Raw genomic sequence first — 21,399 nt, 5'->3', positions numbered from 1 at the left:
TCAGCCTGTTCTCTAAAACTACTTACTTCCGTCGACGTATAACAGCAACTGTAATGAAAATAAAGCACGCAGAGACTCACTGGTATGTGTACACAATCTGATTCAACTGAAATGTTTCGTCAGTAGACTACAGCCCGCCCTTTTATTTCCCACCGGACATCAGAGAGTCTGCTATAAATAAAGGAAAGCGCTACACTTCACACAGACACATCTCTGAAGACCAGGATCTCACAGACAGAAAGATGGAGGGACGTTTTCTCGGATGCTGTTTGCTCATAACCTTAATCCAAAGCGCATTCGCTTACAGACTTTCACCCAAAGGTAAGTTCACGTGTCTTTTTCTCTGTCTCTGAACTAGAGGCTTTCTTTTGTGTTGTGTACAGGGGAATTCACGCCGCCTTTTCTGTTTCTTTCAGAAGTCTGCCTTCTCCAAGTGGACGAAGGACCGTGTTTGGATGATGTGCCTCGTTTTTACTACAACACGCTCACTCAGAAGTGTGAGGAGTTCAGCTATGGAGGCTGCGAGGGAAACTTGAACAACTTCAAGTCTTCTGTGGAGTGCCGTAAAACCTGCTATTCTATTCCGAGTACGTGAACCGAGCACCAGATTTACTGTTTCATCTGCGGAGTCGGTTCTGTGAACTTGTTCTGATTTCTAGTTCTGGTTATAGACGATAGTTCTCACTACAGACTGCAAGTTTCCAAGCTGCAAAACAGTTTAATGCAAAAGTTTACAACTTGGGGGGGGAAGAAAAGTTTAGTGCCAAAATGTTAAGGGCAAAAGTTTCTAAGTTGTAAAAAATAAATAAATAAATAATAATAAATAAAATAATAATAATAATGTAAAAGTTTGCAAGTAAAGGGGAAAAAAAAAGTTTTGTGCAAAAGTTTCAAATTTACAAATTGTTAAAAAAAAATCATGCAAGTGTTTACAAGTTGAAGAAAAAGTTTAGTGCAAAAATGTTGATTTTTTTTTAAGTGCAGAAGTTTCTAAGTTTAAAAAAAAAAAAAAAAAATTATGCAAAAGTTTCCAAGTTTTTTTTTTAAGGGCAAAAGTTCACAAGTTGAAAAAATAAAAAAAAATGCAGAAGTTACAAGTTGGAAAAATAGTGCAAGCGATTACAAATTTTAAAGAAAAAATACAGTGTAAAAGTTTACATATTTAAAAAAAAAAAAAAAAAAAGATTTAGTGGCAAAAGTTGCACAAAAAAGGCACCTCTATGACATCCAAGGAGTACAGATTGAAATACCTTTCTGTCAGTGTCTTTTACCTACGAAAGGTGTCATACCTTTTGATTAGCTTTTACTGTAGTTTTTTTTTTAATTATTCTTAAGTTTCCATGCAAAACATGCACCCTTGATGGTACCACTTCAGTGACAAGGAAAAGTACAGTTTGTTACTTTTTATATATAACAGTGTAGGTTACAAGTTATTAGAAAATATTTATAAAAGAAAGATGCTATCCTTTTTTTTTAACTACTATCTTAACATGCATATTTGGACCATGTTGTTACATGTGATCTTGAAAGACTATGTGTAAAACCCAATGCACTAAATCTCTTGTTTAGTATCATCTAGAATTCCTTTTTTTCATAATTTTATCCTAAGGATATGCAAACTTTTGCACACAACTGTAATGTAACATAAATGATGCCTATTTAAATAGTACAGATGCATGCAGTGATTTAAAAATATTTGTATTTTCTTTCTGCAGAGATTCCCCGAATCTGTCGCCTTCCAAAGGAAGAGGGGCTATGCTTCGCCATTTCCAAGCGTTATTTTTTCAACATGACCTCCATGCGGTGTGAAGAGTTCTCTTACGGAGGCTGCAATGGAAATAATAACAACTTCCAAAATCATATCTCGTGCATGGAATACTGCCATCCTTCAAATTGTATGTTAAGTGCAAACACCCGATTTTGAGTTTTTACGCTCATACTAACCAGTGACCAATTAGGACAAGAAAGTCTATTTGGCTAAACTGATCATCTCTGATCATTACCAGTAAAAAAAAAAAAAAAAAGCGCTAAATTTGCATTAATCTTTATACTTCTTTACTTTAGAGTTTACAAGTGTGCTGCAGGGTATGGTGCAGGTTTAGCTGTTTTATTAATGGAGAACATCACTAGGAGGGATACACTGGTTTGTGGTTTAAGGACCAGTCAGTTTCATTTTAAAATTTCTCCACATTTTGCTGGGATTCAGACGCTTAGTAGCTTAATATCTGAACAAACTTGGCAGAAAAAATAGTCAGAAAAGCAGTACATGAAGGGCCTACAAATGCCAACGTTGGCCATGAATCAGGGTTTCTGAACAGATTAAGCCTGTCTAGCATCTCAAGGCCATCAACCCAATTTATTCAGTGTAACAGACCAGAGTCCCATGTATAACAGATTAGCCCACTATCCTAAAAATATGACTGCTTAATATTTCACATGACTTCACTTTTCAGAGTGTGCAATTAAAAATATAGTTGTCGCTGCAGGTTTTTTACTGTTGTATTATTTTGCAGCTGTCCCTGTGATTTGCCTCGGTGGCTTGGATGAAGGAACAGGCAGTGCCTCTATACCCAGATACTACTACGACTCTACCCAAAAAAATTGCAGACAGTTCAAGTATACAGGAAGTGGAGGAAACAACAATAATTTTGTCTCCATGAAAAGCTGCATGGGGGTTTGTGCTAAAAGTAAGTGTGGAAATGTTTTAGTACCTAATTAAAAAAAAAATATTTCTGATGAATTCATTGTGTGTTTATGAATTATAACAACATTAATGAACTAAATATTTCAATTGGCTCTTTTCAGAAAGTAAAGCATGGAGACCATTTGGGCAATCTACAAGAATTCTTCGAAAAAGATTATAATTCATAGCGAGCTTTTTCTTAAACCAGATGTGCTAGTGTAAGCACACATGCTTTCTAATCTTATTGTAATGTGAATCTGTTGTACTACACGTATTCTCTTCAATATCTGTTTATAGTATGTAATTTTACATATGCAGTGTGTGTGTGTGTGTGTGTGTGTGTGTGTGTTAGTTACAAGTTGTATGATTGGACTGTGTATTTGAATTACACTGTGAATTTTCATTTTATTTTATTTTTTTACTTTTGTAACATATGATATTCAGAAAAGTGGCCTGCTTGTATATTTTAACATGTTTATATATTTGTTTATTTTAATCATTTTGTATTGTGTACATTTAAATAAAGACTTTCAGTTTCTCTGTCATAAGGCTCTGTGGTATTGTACAAAAAATCATATATATATATATATATATATATATATATATATATATATATATATATATATATATATACAGGTTCATCTAAAATTAGAAATCATGGAAAAGGTTTTTTTTTCTGTGATTTAATTAAAAAGGGGAAACTTTTATATAATCTAGATTCATTACACATAAAGTTAAATATTTCAAGCCTTTTTTTTGTTTTAATCTTGATTATTATGGCTTACAGCTCATGGAAATCAAAAATCTAATATCTCAAAATATTACAATAAAGAATTTAGAATAAAGAAATGTCGACCTGAGAAGACTCTAATCAGCTAATTAACTCAAAACACCAGCAAAGGTTTCCTGAGTCTTTAATCTCTCAGTCTGGTTCAGCACACAACCACAATCAATTTTCAGATGAAAGCCATAGAGAATCTGAGAGACACCAGAGCCGACAATACAGACGAGCTGAAGGCCGCTATCAAAGCAACCTGGGCTTCCACAACAAACACCTCAGCAGTGCCACAGGCTGATTGCCTTCATGCCACGATGCATTGATGCAGTAATTCATGCAAAAGTATTGAGTGCATAAATGAACATACTTTCAGAAGGTCGAAATTTCTGTATTATAAAATTCTTTATTTTAATATTTTGAGATATTGGATTTTTGATTTCCATGAGCTGTAAGCCGTAATCATCAATATCAAAACAAAAAAGGCTTAAAATATTTGACTTTATGTGCAATGAATCTAGAATATATGAAAAGTTTCCCTTTTTAATTAAATTACAGAAAAAATTTACCTTTCCACAATAGTCAAATTTTAGATGGACCCTGGACAGGGTGCCAAACCATCACAGGGCGCAATCACACACCCATTTACACACTACAGACAAATTGGAAATTCCACTTCAGCCTACAATGCATGTCTTTGGACTGGGGGAGGAAACAGGAGTACCTGAAGGAAATCCCTGAAGCAAGCGAGAACATGAAAACTCTGCACACACAGGGCAGCGGCAGGAATCGAATCCCCATCCCTGGAGGTGTGACTCAAATGTGCTAACCACTAAGCCAACGTGCCCCGCCCCCCCACCCCACCACTGATTTATTGCACTTTATTTATGTCATGTTGGCACTACATAGGTCATACATGTCTATTGCACCTTGGGTCCAGAAGAAATGTTATTTCATCTCACTGTGTACTGCACACTGTATATGCTGATCAGCCATAATCTTCAAACCACCGACAGGTGAAGAGAATAACTGATTATCTTGGTACAATAGTACCTGTCAAGGGGTGAGATATATTCAGAAGCAAGTGAACAGTCAGTTCTCGAAGTTGATGTGTTGAAAGCAGGGGAAATGGGCTAGTGTAAGGATCTGAGCATCTTTGCCAAGGGCCAAATTGTGATGGCTAGACGACTGGGTCAGAGCATCTCCAAAACGGCAGGTCTTGTGGGGTGTTCCCAGTATGCGGTGGTTAGTACCTACCAAAAGTGCTCCAAGGAAGGACAACTGATGAAACAACGACAGGGTCATGGGTGCCCAAGGCTCATTGATGCATGTGGAGAGTGAACGCTAGCCCATCTAGTCAACCACACAAATGAGCTACTGTGGAACAAATTGCTGAAAAAGTTACTGCTGGCTTTTAAAGAAAGCTTTCCGAACACAGTGCATTGCAGCTTGCTGCGTATGGGGCTGTGTAGCTGCTCATGCTGACCCTGTCCACTGCTGAAAGCATCTACAATGGGCACATGAGCAAAAGAAATGGACCATGGAGCAATGGAAGAAGGTGGCCTGGTCTGATGAATCACGTTTTCTTTTACATCATGTGGACAGCCAAGTGCACATGATGCCTACCTGGGGAAGAGATGGCACCAGGATGCACTGGGCAAGTTGGCAGAGGCAGTGTGGTCCTCTGTGCAATGTTCTGCTGGGAAACCTTGGGTCCTGGTATTTATGTGGATGTTACTTTGACTAGTACCACCTATCTCAACATTGCAGACCAAGTATACCCTTTCATGACAACAGTATTCTCTAATGGCATTGGCCTCTTTCAGTAGGATAATGAGCACTGCCACACTGCATAAATTGTTCAGGAATAATTTGAAGAACATGACAAACAGTTCAAGGTGTTGAGTTGGCCTCCAATTTTCCTAGATCTCAATCCGATCGATCATCTGTGGGGTGTGCTGGACAAACAAGTCTAATCCATGGAGGCCCCACCTCGCAACTTAAAGGATCTGCTGCTAATGTCTTGGTGCCAGATACCACAGCACACCTTCGGAGGTCTTGTGGAGTCCATGCCTCGATGGGTCAGAACTGTTTTGGCAGCACAAGGGGGACCTACACCGTGGTGACAGTGGTGTCACTGTGGTGACAGTAACGATCGGCTTGACTTGAGTTGACTTGACCTGGTTCTCATATACATAGTGGGCATTCCCCAGATTTTTAAACAATTTAAACTTGACTTAGTATGAAAGTCATAATAATTGATTATTCAAAATAACCACTTTTAGCCTGGCACTTACTGTGTATGGTATGCTGATTACATTGATTCAACATTTACATTTAATAGATTCTTCTGCAAACAGCTATACTAGCAGTGATACAAAGCATCTAGCAAATCTAGACAAGCTGATTTGTACAAGTGCTAGAATGGTCTACATAGTAATAAAAAAGACCATTTTAATCCTGATTACACAGAATAATTAGACAATTCCTAGCTGACTTGCAGTTATGAGTGCTGTTAATCATTGAATGCAATGTTTCTAGTTACATATTGAACAGCACTCATACAGGAAGTGTCTGACTTTTTATTCAGACGCTTCCTGAACAGCCCAGGGAGCTCATGAACAGCTCATGGTTAATGAATTTCTAGCTGAGTGAAATTGATGGGTCTCAGGTTACATAATTCAAATATCACATAGAAAAGCTATTTTCACTTGGCCTGTTTAGTATAAGTAAAAGTAAAATAGACCTTGTCATAACTGGCCTTTGGAGACTATAAATGCCATTTAACATCACATCATGTTGGAAGAATGCATGTAATGGACTGCAATAAGCCATTAATCTTGTACTGGCTGCAGCTGTATAAGTGTCTCTGTAGCACCTCCTGGTGTGCTTGTCTGTTTAGACCACAGGTCAGCTAAAGACTCTGGATTGGTCATATGATTGATAGGATAAATATATTTCAAATAACCAAAAGACACTGTAGGTCACATCCATCCATCCATTTTCTATACCGCTTATCCTACAAGGTCGCGGAGAACCTGGAGCCTATCCCAGGAAGCATGGGGCACAAGGCGGGGTACACCCTGGACCGGTTGCCAATCCATCGCAGGGCACACAATCACATACACACTCACACACCCATTCATACACTAGGGACACTTTGGACATGCCAATCAGCCTATCATGCATGTCTTTGGACTGGGGGAGGACACCGGAGTACATGCAAACATGCAAACTCCGCACACAGAGGGTTGTGGCGTGAATCGAACCCCCAACCTTGGAGGTGTGAGGCTAACCACTAAGCCACTGTGCGCCCCAATGTAGATCACATGTCAAGCAAAATTACATTGTACATTAGGAATTTAACCTCTTACGTCCAAGCTTATTATACTGTTGCTAATCGAAAGCTTTTTATTCAGTAAGTACAGTGAAACCAATAGGAAAGGTGTGTAGATAAGAGAGAGAGGAATATTAATCTGGACCCTAGATGGATTCTAAGAGTTTAAGGCTTTAAGAGAATAAAAAACTGATGACTTTCACTGGAGGAGACACACTGCTCTCAGTCATTGCCTTGCATTTTAACTGGCATAAACAGCCACAAGGTGGAGTTCTGCATTCATGCTTTGAGGCAAATTCCATCTAAGATTTCTTTAACAGTGCCTGCTGAACATCATCCTTCCAAAAGATTTGATCTCAGTTAGTGTGTTTGGTTTGTTTTTGTGGCATGCTCCAAAATCTCAGTCAATTTTTTTTTTCATTTGAAACAGTATACACTGTCACAAGCATGTTAACAGAAATCCGAAGGTAGATTTAGATTCCTATTGAGCAAACACGAGATTACTCCTGAGACAACATAATGGAGAAAACTTGAGAGGAACCCGACACATCTGGGTGACCCCAAACAGTGCTAACCCCAAACTCCAAAATCAATTAAAACGATTTAATTAAACGTAGGTCTCCTGGTAGTTAGAATCATGATCCTTTGCCTAAATCCATCCATTTCCATTTGATCAAAATTTAATCAGAACTTCTAATAGCAGCACAAGGTCTTTTATTGCATTGTTTATTTATAAGAAGTTCATTGTTTGTCTGTATTTGAAAATGAATAGGGGCATCAACATTCCGGAAGAGAGCATTCCCATCAGGGTAGAAAAGTTTCATCACAGGATAAAGGTGATCAGTCAGAAGAAAGTTGTACTGATTAGACCCAAAACATTCCAGCAAATATAAATCGCCCCCCCGCTCCCCCCACAACATAACAGAGCTGTTCTCCCCGCTTAAATTTGTTTTCCATTTGTAACTCCCACACAGAAAATCTTTACAATCCCTTTTGTGATTATTTTGAAAATTACGATTATTATTATTTCAAAACAGCAATATGCAGAATCAAGCAGAGAAACATCTATCTGAAATCGTTTGCCGCATTCTACTACCAGTCTCCGAAAGGTTAATGGTTTTATATTAAAAAGAGACTTGGCAGCTCTCAGATGTTTTGGCAGGTAAACACATTTGCGCAATCTAATTTGCAGTGAAAATGCTGTTTTATATGTGGCTGCTGGTAGGTGGCAGTACACTTCCCCTGAGATACACACTGCTGACTGCATATACCCTGCAATGACACTTTCAAATCTAGACATCAGAAAGGCCTAATGAGTGTCTAATAAATAATCAATACAATATGAGTTTGTGCTGCTGTTAGACATTTTCCTGTGTTCTGTGATTAACCTTTTATGAGATGGAAGCGAATGGATTTATTCAAAGACATGTGATTATACACCATCAGGTAATTTTGATTCCTGCTACCAGGAGACCCTGGTTTAATTCAATCGTTTTAAACCACGTGGAACTCACTGACTGCCTTCAGACTGAATGTTAAAGCTGATGACTTTTTGATTTTGCTAGAAGAAACAAAGTAGTATAAAACATTTGAAAAACAGGAGATTGAGCTTCTAACCGGCGACTGGTCCGACCCACCAGGCCATTCACCAGCACCACAATTTTGTTTTAATGTCATCGCTTTTCGATACACAGTCATTGACTTTGTTAACATCAGAAAAGCAGCTTTATAAATGGGAGTGCACCAGAGAACAGCATGACCTATCTCTACTTAGTTCAGTGGCCCAGGGATTGTATTTTGGCAAATTAAAATGCCAAGTTTTCTTACATTAGACATGAAAAAGGGAAAAAAATGGCTGTTTAAGGGTTTAAATCATTTCATATGTTAAGGAAATGAAGATGGACTGCTTTAGGTAGGACTAGGATATACACGTACATACATGTGGAAACAATACGGTAGCACAATACAGAAAAAATCACATATATTTAGATGTGATGACGTGAGTAATATGTGATAAACTGGTCCTGAAATTGCACATTTGAATTCAAGTAAATAAACCACATGCCGAGCACGTGCAAAAATAACGTGCAGAAATAATGATGCGTGAAACGTGACGTAACGTAATGTAATGTAGCGTAACGTAACGTAACATAACGTAACATAGCAACATGTGACTTGTCCAAAAACCACATGTGTAAAATACATCATGTGATTGTTCACATTTGAAATTACCCTTCTATAATAAACTGATTGTTGATTTGAGAGACAAACTATTGTCTGACCTAGTCTGACCTTTTTCAACCTTAATTCAGTCTTGTAAATTATGTGTTGAACTGACTGGGATATGGTACATTGCTTAGATGAAAATACAAACAATCTACTTAGCAGTTAGTGTATTTAACTTCAAATTTTAAATTCAATTCAATTACGTTTTCATTACTCATTACTTCGTCTTTTTAAGGCAACCGATTTCCCCAAATATTTTAAAAAGTAAATTCGAACTTAACCGTGTCTTAGAGTGCAGTTCCATGAAGAAATACAACAGAATCACTACTGTTCATTTTATATTCATGAGATCCACACAACATCCTATTTTTTCACGTTAGCACAAGCCAGTGATTTGAGAATTATCTCCCACAGGGTCACAGAGTTTGTCAGACAAATTTTTAATGGAAGGAGACACTCAATACTAATGGCATTATCATCATTCAATAGAGGCCTATATCTGCTTACGTAACAGGTAGGATGTGACCTCCTTTCCACCACACTTTGGATAACACGGTGGCTATGTAAAAAAAAAAAAAAAGCCTGATTTCCTCTCTTTTTAGGGAGGAGGCACTGGCCTAACAGCATTCAGTCCTGAGACACTAGGTGATTTTATGAGATGTGGTAAGGGCAGCTTGCCTTTGTGTTGCCTGCTGTGGCTAACCTTTAGCTCAGGTGCATGTGCCCTTTGAAAAACATCACGTTAAGGATGTGTGACAGATTAGCACATCCAATTATTCTGCTTATAGCACTTATCAGGTGCACACAAACCACGACACATTTGTTCAAATGAGAAAATTTAGATAAACCCTGAAAGTCTAAAATGCTGTAACACATCAAGCGTGAGGTTATTTTTGCAGATGGAAAGAAAGCGATATGTGCATTCTGTCTAAATCAGGATACTTTTTATCATTGCTACCATGCTGCATTTCACCACCAAACAGATGGTGAAAGTGTGTTGAAACCAGGTCATTTTAATGGTCCATAAATATGCATCATGGCACCTATCACCTACCTGTAAATCTGTGTGTATACATGATGCACATGCATGACAGGTGGATTAAGGAGAGGTTTGTTTTGGTGTGTGTGTTTGTTTTTTTTCTGTAAAAGTCATGATTACTTAACATTTCAAGAACAGAAAAGTAACCGGATTTTTATACGGCAGTCCAAGTCCCCTTCCTAAAACAAGATATTTCAATACATACATATACATAGATACATATATTTCCTATTTATATTTTTAGAAAGGTTTCTTAGGTTCCAAGGTTCAGAATAGTCCAATGGACATTCAAAGCTATCCCAGTGGTCAGTAATTCCAAAATCCCAAAATTTTACCTTTCCAAGTCCTATAACTCCAAATTCATGACTATCCTTGATAAATGTGTAGTACTATTTACAAAGTACTATCTTACAATACATTTTAAATAAAGCTTTATTCATTTATTTCACGCTTTCATATGAATTTTCCATAGTTACCATAACATTTATATTTTTACAGCAATTCACTATTTTAATCATAACCACAGCCCACACACATACATAGTATACTTGTCATTTGTGTTTGAATTACAAACAACCTTCTTGGCTTACAAGACATTGATATAATTAATCCAATGTGCATGCAAAACCCTCAACCTCAATCACACAGACAAAACTTGCTGACAAAAGACAGCTTCCTCAATGGTGAAGCATAATTATAATGACATTTACAGAACTCTGCCCTGATGCATATTTGGCAGTGGTAATCTGGTAAACATAATTGAGAATCTGAGAGGCAAGTGTCTGCCACATCAGGGAGTTCCAGTTAAAGGATTCTGCATTTTCTGGTTTAGAATCACCAAAAATAAGTTACCTAAGTACCTAACTAACTACTTAAATGCTACCTACCTAACCACCAACCTACATACCTACCTGCCTTCCTATTCACCTTCCTAACTAACTAACTACACTCTGAAAAACACTGGGCTAAATACAACCCAAATTGGGTTATTTTTAGCCCAACAGCTGGGTAAATATAGGACAGAAGACATTTTGGGCTAAACTAACCCATCAAGTTGGGTTGTTAATTTTAACCTTGTGAAGAACCTTTGGCCTCGACATTACTGAGCTAGCTAAGTTCTGTTAGCCACTGACTGTCTGCACCTGTTAACCAGCATTAACATTCACCGAATACATGAAGAAACACGGCTCTAACCCATCCTCCTAATGCTAATTACTGCAGCTTGCCTCGTCCAAAACACTTGCTAAATGTCGTTAACGTTAACCCACTCTCTGATTACATCATGGTGAACAGCTGTAATGCTATGTTAACTTTCAAAAAGGTAATATGAATGTCTAAAATTACCGCGAGCTGTATGCTAAAGTAATGTTATCAGCTCAGGTGAGCGTCTAGGTTAGCATCACTCATCCCTACTGTGATTGGTGACAGCATCCAGCTAGCTAACCCTAACTCTCAGAACCTCAGATAAGATGCAGAGCCAGAGAATTCTAGAATAACCTCAGTCCATATTTAACAGCCAACATAAACACATGACACAAGTAGTGTAACGCCAACGCTGAGGAAGCAGTACATGATATTCACTTTTGAAGACGCCGAGTTGATTTGACCCAAGGAGCTGGGCTGAGGCGACGGGGTGTGGGAGGGGTGAATTGATTCAACTGTCGGTGAAAGTGACCCGGCCACTAACCCAGCGGGTTACACAAAACTACCCAAGACTGAAAAAATAACCCAATTAAATGACCCAAAAGGCTCAACCCAGCGTGTGGGTAGAAAAAATAACCCAGCATTTTTTAAAGTGTAATTAAATCAGAAAATTTGGACAGTAATGAAAGTGGAGGAAACAAAATATCCAAGATTATTTTCTATGTCTAATATCTTGATCTAACCTCGCTCATTTGTGCCTTTTTTTTTTTTTTTTTTTTTTTTGAAATCCAGTTGTGGGATTTTAAAAAGAAAAGCTTTTTGTATGCTATAATTTTGATTACGTGTATTCTCAAGCAAATTAATGCCACAGATAAATATTCCCCTGATCAGGCTTAAAACATGATTTAGTCTTTATGTTTCTTTTTCATAATCATTGGGAAGCTCCATTCAAATGCTGGCATTCATTTCCTTCCTATCACACAGTTTTATGAAAACTCTAAATGAAGTGTCTGAAATACTAGGATTTCCCGCTAATGGCACATTTTCAGTCTAGCTATATTTCATATATTTATTTCAAACTCAGCAGAGATATTGACAGGAATACTGATTAAATAAACTCTAATAATAAATGTAATAACCAGCACATTAGCTGATATAATGCAATGCACCAAATAATCAGAGGATCTGGATGTTATGTTATAAGGGCTATTGTCAATATGCTGTATTCCAGGTTACACATTAAACCATGGAAGGATACAGGTATTACAATTTAATCATGTTTCTGGCGAACCATAAAAGGGTATTCTTATCTTCTTATCTTAAAGGTACATCTTGTAATTATGGGATTGAAGTCGTTCAGGTGGAAAATCCAGTGTAGTCTTGAAAAATCTTTAAATCTGTCAGAATGGTTTTTCACCTTCAAATAATTACACCCAAAGACCTTATACTCCTTTAAGGTTTTTGGAACTTTTCATTTTAGTTCAGTTTTAAATTTTATACCAAGACATGTAGTATTTATGTTCACAGAAATGTTCAAATAGTGTATGGTATAATATTAATAGTAAATGTTAGTTCAATATTCCATAATAACCTGCATGCACATTCTTTGTGAGATGTCAAGAAGAACCTTTGCCCATTCTTTCCTGTTTTAACTCTGCCTTTTCAAATCAGGTTTGGAGAACAAGACCCACTTCTGCCCATTTTGCTCTAGGTAGCATTGCGTCCTCACGGCTCCAGGGTCCCTGAGCTAGTCTTACTGTCTGTGTGGAGTTTCTGTGCACGTTCTCTTGTGTCGGTATGGGTTTCCTCCTGGTACTCCGGTTTCCTTCCACCTCCCAAAAAACATCTCAGTAGGTGGGTATGAATGTGGGTATGCACGCATGGTGGACTGCCATTCCATCTATGGGTTATTCCAGTTCTCCCAGTACAGGTTCTGGATCCACCACCACCCTGATCAGGATGGAGATGAATAAACTGAATAGAATTTCGTTTTGTAGATAAATTGTAAAGGTTGCAATCAAAAGTTTTTGCATATTATATTTTAAGTTTGTCTCTTGAAACCTTGTTTGACCCTATCACTGCAAATATACATCGAACAACATGTTTTACTTTGAATTTTGAGTCCTTCTGTGTTACAGTATTCAGCACGTTTTCTCAGTTGTGATGAGCTGTTATTTTTCACTCATGCGTTTTAATTGACTCTTGATCGTTCCCCCCCCTGCTCATTGTTCTTTTTCTTTCTATTTTTTTCTCGGAATGTTTGGTCCTTAATGCGCCAGACCCTCCGCCCCTGACACTTTTCATGGCGCACAGCGGCTCTGCGCGTTTTTGCGCCTTTCCTTACAGTGACGAGGAAGCCGTCTTGCGATCACCTGCGTTGCCAGATTGTTCATCAAACCCACTCTGTATTAATTTTTTAATTCCTTTGACCTAGTATAAAATTTGGGTTGATTTGTTTATTATCCAGGAATGGTGCCTTTCTGATGAATGACCCTGTTATTATTAGGGATAGTATAGTGAACTAGGCGTTTTGTATTACGTGATTGGTAGGGGAGAAAATCAAGTCATTCTGGCAACCAGGGTCGATCAGCTGTGAGTCCGGGAGAAGCCCGGAGAGCTCGTGAAAACGGCTGGCAGTTAGAAGCGCGTAGACTACCGACAGCTCAGCTGAAACGACAGTAACCACCTTTGCGTCCTCGTCACAGCGCTCATCAAAAAGTACTCATCCATCATTTGCACCAGAGCTTTAATTATTTTCAAATTAAGTGGATATGGTTTTTAAGAGAAATAAACAAGAGGTAAATAAGGTAAGAGAGTGAAGCATCACCGTGCGTCCTCGGCAACTTCTCAGTGCGCTTCAGGATGGAATTCAGTGGTTTACAGTCAGGGCATCAGCACTGAACCCAACGAGGACTTCACGTTTACCCTTGCAACGGTAAGACTTCATATTACCCTGTCACATGAGCCTAATGGTTTTCCCATGATATCTGGATGTTCAATTATGTTAGAATATCATGTTGCATTTTCACTCCAGTGGACTTGATGGATCTTTCTCCAGTTGATCTTTGCTTTGAGTTAGTTGTTGAGTGCAGGTTACAGAAATCAGCAACTGATAACGTCCAAACCCATGCACAAAGTAGCACATCCAAATATCACACTACTTGACATAAATATAGCTGGTTTCTGTCTAATTTCTCAAAACAGAAAGCAGTCAACAAACACTATTCACTGTCCTGAATGTATGATCATTATTAAATATCTTATTTGTTGTCTGTGCCCATTCAGTAGGCTGTATGAAGGAACCACCCTGCTCTTTCAAAGAAAGCAAATTTCCTCCAGGCTACAGTATTTTTGAATTAACATTATATCCCATGCATAACAGCACTTCAGTAAGCTATTCGACATCCTGCATTGCAGTGCAGTGTAAAGACATATTTCCTCTTTAATCAGGAGATGCAGCCACTTATACATTCTTTATAGAGCAGCACTCTTCCATCTCTACTTTAATGCTGGAAGATTCAATTGGACGTACTCTAGGCTCACGCATAACCTAGAAATAGGCTACAGTTGGAAATTGTATAGGCACGACGGAAAAAAGGAACCATTACAAAATGAAATATTATGGACCATGCCTTCATGCCTGACCAAAACAAAATAGACAAATTGTGTTTAAATGTCTTTTTCCCCCCCCTCCAAAAGCATTAAACACCCAATAGGATTAATGGTACAGTGTGATGCAATATTGTTCTCTATTTAAGGAGCTAAATCTGGGTCTTCTCTGAATAAACTACATGGAAATGCATTTAAGCTCGGTCTGAGAGAGAGAGAGAGAGAGATAAAGTAAACGAAAGTAAGATGAGGAGTCTTGCCCCCGCAGGGCAGATGCTTGTCGTGCTCTTAAAACATTTTTACAATGCGATATAGGCACATTAATCACTGGTTTGCCTGTGTCCATTGCATGCTGCCACACCATTATACAGATAAGATAGAGAGCATACCGAACGCAAGTACCACTCCAGCTCTGTGTCACAAGACTTAAAAAGATCCAGGGCACAGAGTAGAAAAAGAAGAAAAAAATATGGCAAGAATATTGCTCAGTGATATTCCTCGGTCCGCTTGGGTAATAGTCATTCACTTGCTGTGATTCAATCCTAATCGTGATAATGACCCATGTTTTATTCATCGGTGTGTGTACAGTGTGCTCCCGTGTCTTAGCCAATTTCAGCATGCCCGCAGAACTTAATTCTTACTGTCAAGGTGATTTACCAGGAAAGACACTTGCCCAAGACCTGAAAAGCTTTTTGTAAATGATCAGCCAGATTGCTGTAGAATCACATTCCTCATTCTCTTAACTACATATCGTTCATATTAGTTTCACTGTAGTTACTGAATAATTCATACAGTTACTGAGTAACCTGCTTTAAAATAAATTACTGAATAATAAAATGCTGGGACCTGGCGTAGTCGGAGTTTACATTATGAGCTTTATTGACCACAAATACAATAGAATTATCTTTAAATGGTTAGAAAATATTATGCGTGCTTATATTTGACGTACAGCCAACAATATGCTAATTAAATTCAAAGAATTGTACTCAGGATTGCCCTAAAGTGGTTTTATGTGCATAGTTGATACACTAAATATTGAATCTATGTATATTGGAGGTCCGAATGTAAATGTCATGATGACTATCATATGTAATGTAATGAACTTTTATATAAAATTTTAAATGAGCTGGCTGTTTATGTCATCTATAACGAAAATGAGGTATCAATAGGTGGAGCTACGGTACAGTCGTATGCTGTGAGATGCACTGTGCAGTTGGTAGTTATTCATGCTTTGAATAGCCTCCTGTGAAGTGTGACAGACATTTCAGGTTAGTTGGAAAGTCAGTTTAGCATTTCTTACAACTTCACTGCTCTCATCCTTCCTTTTGTACACACTGCTTATATATTTATATTTATATACATGTAGGTTATCCTCCTAGATAATCTGATTTGAAAGTCCATGTGAAAGTCTGTGATTTTTCATTGTTCTCCTCATTTATGTAACCTCATTTAGTTTTCCAAATGATGCACTTGCACTATTCTGATAAAAGCACTCATCTCCATTAGCACTTAGATCCGAATGCATGATTTTTCTGGGGGTTTTTTTTCTTTGTTTGTTTTTATTTTTTAATTAGGAGTTCATTTGTTGCTAGGTATGGTTGTCTGACTGAGATGCCTTATCTGTGAGAGTACTGTAATATGAATAGGGTGTTTTAATATGAGTTTCTGTGTGTGTGTGTGTGTGTGTGTGTGTGTGTGTGCGGACAGTTATATTCTTGAATGATTTGTATTGTACTTTCTTTTTATTACTTACCTTTTTACCTTAGTAATGATTATTGATGAAGCTCTCATGATGAAGAGACACAGAGATCGAGAGAAATTATCATGTGGGTTCTACAGTCATCAATTAAATTTCGTAACATTCGGTACAAAGTTGGATCACCTCGAAAACTTGAATTTAATGGGCTCATGGCTTTCTCATAGTAGTCTGTGTTGTCCATTTATTTCCCATAATGCGATGTCAGTTGTTTAATTTAACACGCTTTATAAAACTGATGTTCCATTTTCACTCTTTATGGGCTACTAATACACAGGCTTCATGTGCTCGCGCACAGTCAGGTGTGATATTGTTGCTTAATTCTTTCTCTCAGCGCAATAAACTGTATGTAGTTTGGCATGACATGGGCTTGTGTATTCAAGTTAGCACTGTATGCGTCATTGTCACTACAAGATTGCTTTTCCTCTTGTAATGAGGACGCAGTGATTGCTGTTGCTTTATTATGCTCAGCACTATGAGGTATATTTAACTCTGAAGTCAATCTGATGAAAAAAAGGGGGAGAAGAAATGTGGATGCAATTTGATATGATATATATGACTGTCACTTGGTGACATTCTCCATTTATAGCATTTTGTCTTTATGTGTTCTTTTCTGGGCACATTTATTCATGATACCAACGGTTTGTGTGTACTGACTTTCAAAATAACAGCTGCCTTTGTACTTCACTGTCAGCTTTCTCGGCATTGTGTAATAGTCTCTATTACGTGTCCATGATAGACTGAATTGATTCGCATTGTTTGATGGTTCTTATAAAACTTTGACTGGCGGAGGAGTTTAGATGATACAATCTTTTAGATAATAAGTGTCCACGGTATATGACAGATTGAATAGTATTTGACACTTGTACATTTTTAAACTTTTAAACTTTTAAATAAAGATTTACTGTAGAATCTCCTTTAAGTATGTTAATATTTGAAGTATGGATGTCAAACAGTTACATTTTGGCTGAGGACTTCACGTCACGTAAGGAATGAAACATCATGAATAAGCATCATGAATGGGTTTTTTTATTAATTTTATTTTTTTGGAGAGAGTTAATTAAATATCACAAGTGTATGCACTGTATATAATAGGAGATGAAAAAAGATTCAATGAATTATATTTCAAAACAATTCCGTGTAAACGTAAAACAACACCAAAGAAAATTGTATAAGCACAAGAAAATTATTTATCTTTAAATTGTCATTTACGTTCATATTTTAAGCGGTATTTAACTTAGTTCCTTCTTAGTTTATTCGCAATACAACATCGTTTCATAAAACACTGACTAACGCTGCGATCTGGACTCTAGACAAATAATCATATTTCTGAACGAGTCTTTAAATGTCCATAATGTTTATCGCAGATCTGTTCCTGTGATGTCACATCAATAACATTCATCTGTAATATGCACATGATCATCTTATTTCTGAATATCGATCTGCATTTTCCCTGAAAGGTCACATGACAGCATGTACGAGCCATATCACTAATGCTGAGTTTGGGCAGGCTATGTCGATACGAGTTCAAATGTCTCATCCAAATGTCTTCATTCCAGCGAGGAAATCAGTAACATGTTGATGTGTGTTTCCTTTTGATAAGAGTCATGCTTCACAACATCTCCCCTTTAAATGCTTTTTAAAACATTTGCTATGTTACAATACAGTAAACGGTATTGCATTAAATATTTTTGCCTAAATCTAAATCAGATCACCGATGTCCGTTTCCAGTCCTGGCATCCCATTGCCCTTGATTAGTTCCATGTGTTTCCTCCTCTAATGCACCTCATTTATCTCATCAATTTCCAATCATTGAAGAGTTGAATTAAAATGACAGACAGAAATATGTCACAAAAAAGCCAAAGAATATGGCAAAATTGTTTTCATGTAATACTTCTGTACATGTGAAACTGCCTTCAGCCATTTTTCTGAGTTAATCTTTTTTTTTTTTTACTTCAGATATAAACTTTCATGTTAGCCAATTCCCTTCCTTTGTTTTCTCAAAATTCTTCTTTTCTGTGCTGTACATTCCTTGTTTTTAAATGGAAGGCCTTTAAATTTGTGTGCAGAGCCACTAAAAATCACAATGTCTTTTTTTTTTTTAAATAACAAATGTCCAGAGGTTCACAAGGTAATTATAATGTGACCATTATTAGCCACTCTCTCTCTCTTTCTCTCCCTCTCTCTCTGTCATACCCTGTTTCTCTCTCTTACTTTCTCTGTAATCCCTCTTTCTCTCTTTGTCTTTCTTTCCCACCCTCTCTCTCTTTCTTTCTCTCTCTCCCCCCCTCCACCTCTGTCATGCCCTCTTTCTCTCTCTTACTTTTTCTGTAACCCCCTCTTTCTCTCTCTCTGTCTTTCTTTCGTTCTCTCTCTCTCTCTCTCTCTCTCTCTCTCTCTCTCTCTCCCCCCTGTGTAATAAAATTCAAAATGCACACATGGACCTGTAATCAGAAATGTATTTAAAGTGGTGAAGTCATCATTACGGACAGCTGTGCACAATGGTAAAGTTTTATGGATTCGTTATTTCACTAAGAATATTGTGATTATTTTCTGTGTTTGTGTTATGAAGCGTACCATCATCTTGATGTGCTGTGTATTGAGCATCTGTGGAATTTGAGCATTGCTTTGTGTTTAGTTTTTTGGGTCTCAGTGGATATAGATGCACATTATGTGTAAGATTTATTACCATCTGTGTCCGCATTCCAGCCAAGAACTGAAGTGATTATCATTGGAAAAAGGTGTGCGATTTGAATTCAGAGATGTTTTCAGTTGTGTTCAGTATTGTTGCATTGTTTTCACTTCAGTTATTTAGAATATTATTTCAGAGTTACAAAGGGGAAAACCAACTTCAGGGTGTTCTTAATATAAAGTTCACACTGAGGGAAATGATCAGTTTAGAACATTGCAATGTTGAAAGGAGAGAGAGAGGAAGCAAGAGTTAGACAGAGACAGATAGATGCTGCCGCGCAGTGCCTGCTGTAATTGGAAGCACACCCCAAAAAGAATGTGTGCATGTTTTTTCTTTGACTTTGAAAGCAGCTTTTCAAAAGGTTGAATTATATGCCACTGTAGGATTAACATAGTATGGAGATGCTTTCACTGCGTTATATATGTCAACTTCAGATCTGCCCTTTTACCTGTTGCCTTTTTTGTCAGCTTTCTCTAGGAACACGATACATTCAAGGTGACCTGTTTTCCTCAGAAACATCACGCATACATGAATTTGAGCTACAAAAGTATTTCTGTATTCAAATAGTATGTAAAGTATCTAACCCAAGGAAAATTAAGCTTGGACAACATGTTCAAATGTTTAACTTATTCACACGTGTTCTCAGGGTGAAAATATGACACTACCATTTTCAGTTTTGTGCCAAGTGTAACTTTCACATGCCAAAGCACTGACACGTCTTTGGTGAAGTTGCCGTCTTTTTTGTGGCCAGCACAACTTTTCCTGGCTTCTGATGTATCCTTGGAAAAGTGTGGAAAAGAGTTGTTTTTTTAACACCTGAATAATAATGCTACTTAGTTACAAAATAGCTAATTACCAAAATATAAAATGAAATATGCAATCAAAAGAAAAAACATCCATATTCGGTGAGTTGTATGAGAATAAAAATTCTACTAACAAAAATGTCTTCAGCCCCTTTCACCCCTTCAACTTCCAGATGCTGTCCATACTTCCTTACTCTTGTAACATTCCTCATTCTTGTAACTAGATAAGTTTTCCTTTAGTAGTACCGAATAAGTCAAACCTGTCACTGATTATTGGCCTGGAGTTTAATGCATTTATTATACTTACTCTTACAGTAGTGATGTACTGAAATAAAATACTTGACCACAGAACTGAAACTGAAATTTAGAAAAACCTCAATTAAACCCACTACTACTATTACTACTACTACTACTACTACTACTACTAATACTAATAATAATAATAACAATAATAATAACAATAATAATCTGTACCATGAAACAAGACAGTTGGAGATTGGAAAAACATCACCCAGTCTTTTCCAAATCTTCAGCTGCCTGTTTTGGTGACCCTTTGCCCACTGTAGAATCAGATTCCTGTTCTTGGCTGACAGGAGTTGAACTCAGTGTGGTCTTCTGTTGTTGTGGCCCTTCTTGGGGCGGCTGTGGTTCAGGTGGTAGAGCGGGTTGTCCACTAATCGTAGGGCTGGCGGTTCAATTCCTGGCCCACGTGACTCCACATGCCAAAGTGTCCTTGGGCAAGACACTGAACCCAAGTTGCTCCCGAAGGCAAGCTAGTGCCTTGCATGGCAGCTCTGCTACCGTTGGTGTTGGTGTTTGTGTGTGTGTGTGTGTGTGTGTGTGTGTGTGTGTGAATGGGTGAATGAACCAGTGTAAAGTGCTTTTGAACCGCTAAGGTTAAAAAAGCACTATATAAGTGCAGACCATTTACCATTACCCTTTACCTCAAGGTGATTGTGCATTCTGAGATGCTTTTTTGCTCACCATGGTTGTAAAGAGTAATTATTTGAGTTACTGTAGCCTTCCTGTCAGCTTGAACCAGTCTGGCTATTCTTCAACAATGTTCTTCAACATTCTACCAACAAGGTATTTCCAACCACAGAACTGCCACTCATGGATGATTCAGGACCATTCAGTGTAAATTTTAGAGAATGTCATGTGTGAAAATCCCAGGAGATCAGCGTGTTCTGGAATGCACAAACCAGACCACCTGGCACTAATAAGAATACTACCATCAAAGTCACTGAGTTTATATTTTCCCTCATTCTGATGTACGATGTGAACATTACCCCTGATGGTCTTGACGTGTATCTGCATGATTTTATGCATTGTGCTG

The 21,399-nt window shown here is 37.7% G+C and overlaps 2 protein-coding genes across 3 annotated transcripts in view; both read left to right on the top strand.

Annotated features, from left to right (window-relative positions):
• Positions 1-76: 76 nt before the first annotated feature.
• Positions 77-3,231, top strand: tfpi2 (tissue factor pathway inhibitor 2). The gene is made up of 5 exons (XM_053613388.1): positions 77-321; positions 417-587; positions 1,716-1,895; positions 2,514-2,687; positions 2,806-3,231. Exons 1-5 carry the CDS (start codon positions 243-245, stop codon positions 2,862-2,864), a joined length of 663 nt encoding a protein of 220 aa, XP_053469363.1. The 5' UTR covers positions 77-242; the 3' UTR covers positions 2,865-3,231.
• Positions 3,232-12,429: 9,198 nt separating this feature from the next.
• calcr (calcitonin receptor) overlaps positions 12,430-21,399 on the top strand; it is a 54,924-nt gene continuing 45,954 nt past the window's right edge. For both annotated transcript variants that reach the window (XM_053612722.1, XM_053612723.1), the window contains exon 1: positions 12,430-14,138. The gene's annotated coding sequence lies outside the window, so the exon portion shown is untranslated. The remainder of the gene's footprint in view (positions 14,139-21,399) is intronic.

Source organism: Ictalurus furcatus, chromosome 24, assembly GCF_023375685.1.
Source record: "Ictalurus furcatus strain D&B chromosome 24, Billie_1.0, whole genome shotgun sequence".
NCBI lineage: Eukaryota > Metazoa > Chordata > Actinopteri > Siluriformes > Ictaluridae > Ictalurus > Ictalurus furcatus.
Note: the sequence above shows the minus strand (reverse complement) of the source record. Positions and strands in the feature narration are given on the sequence as shown.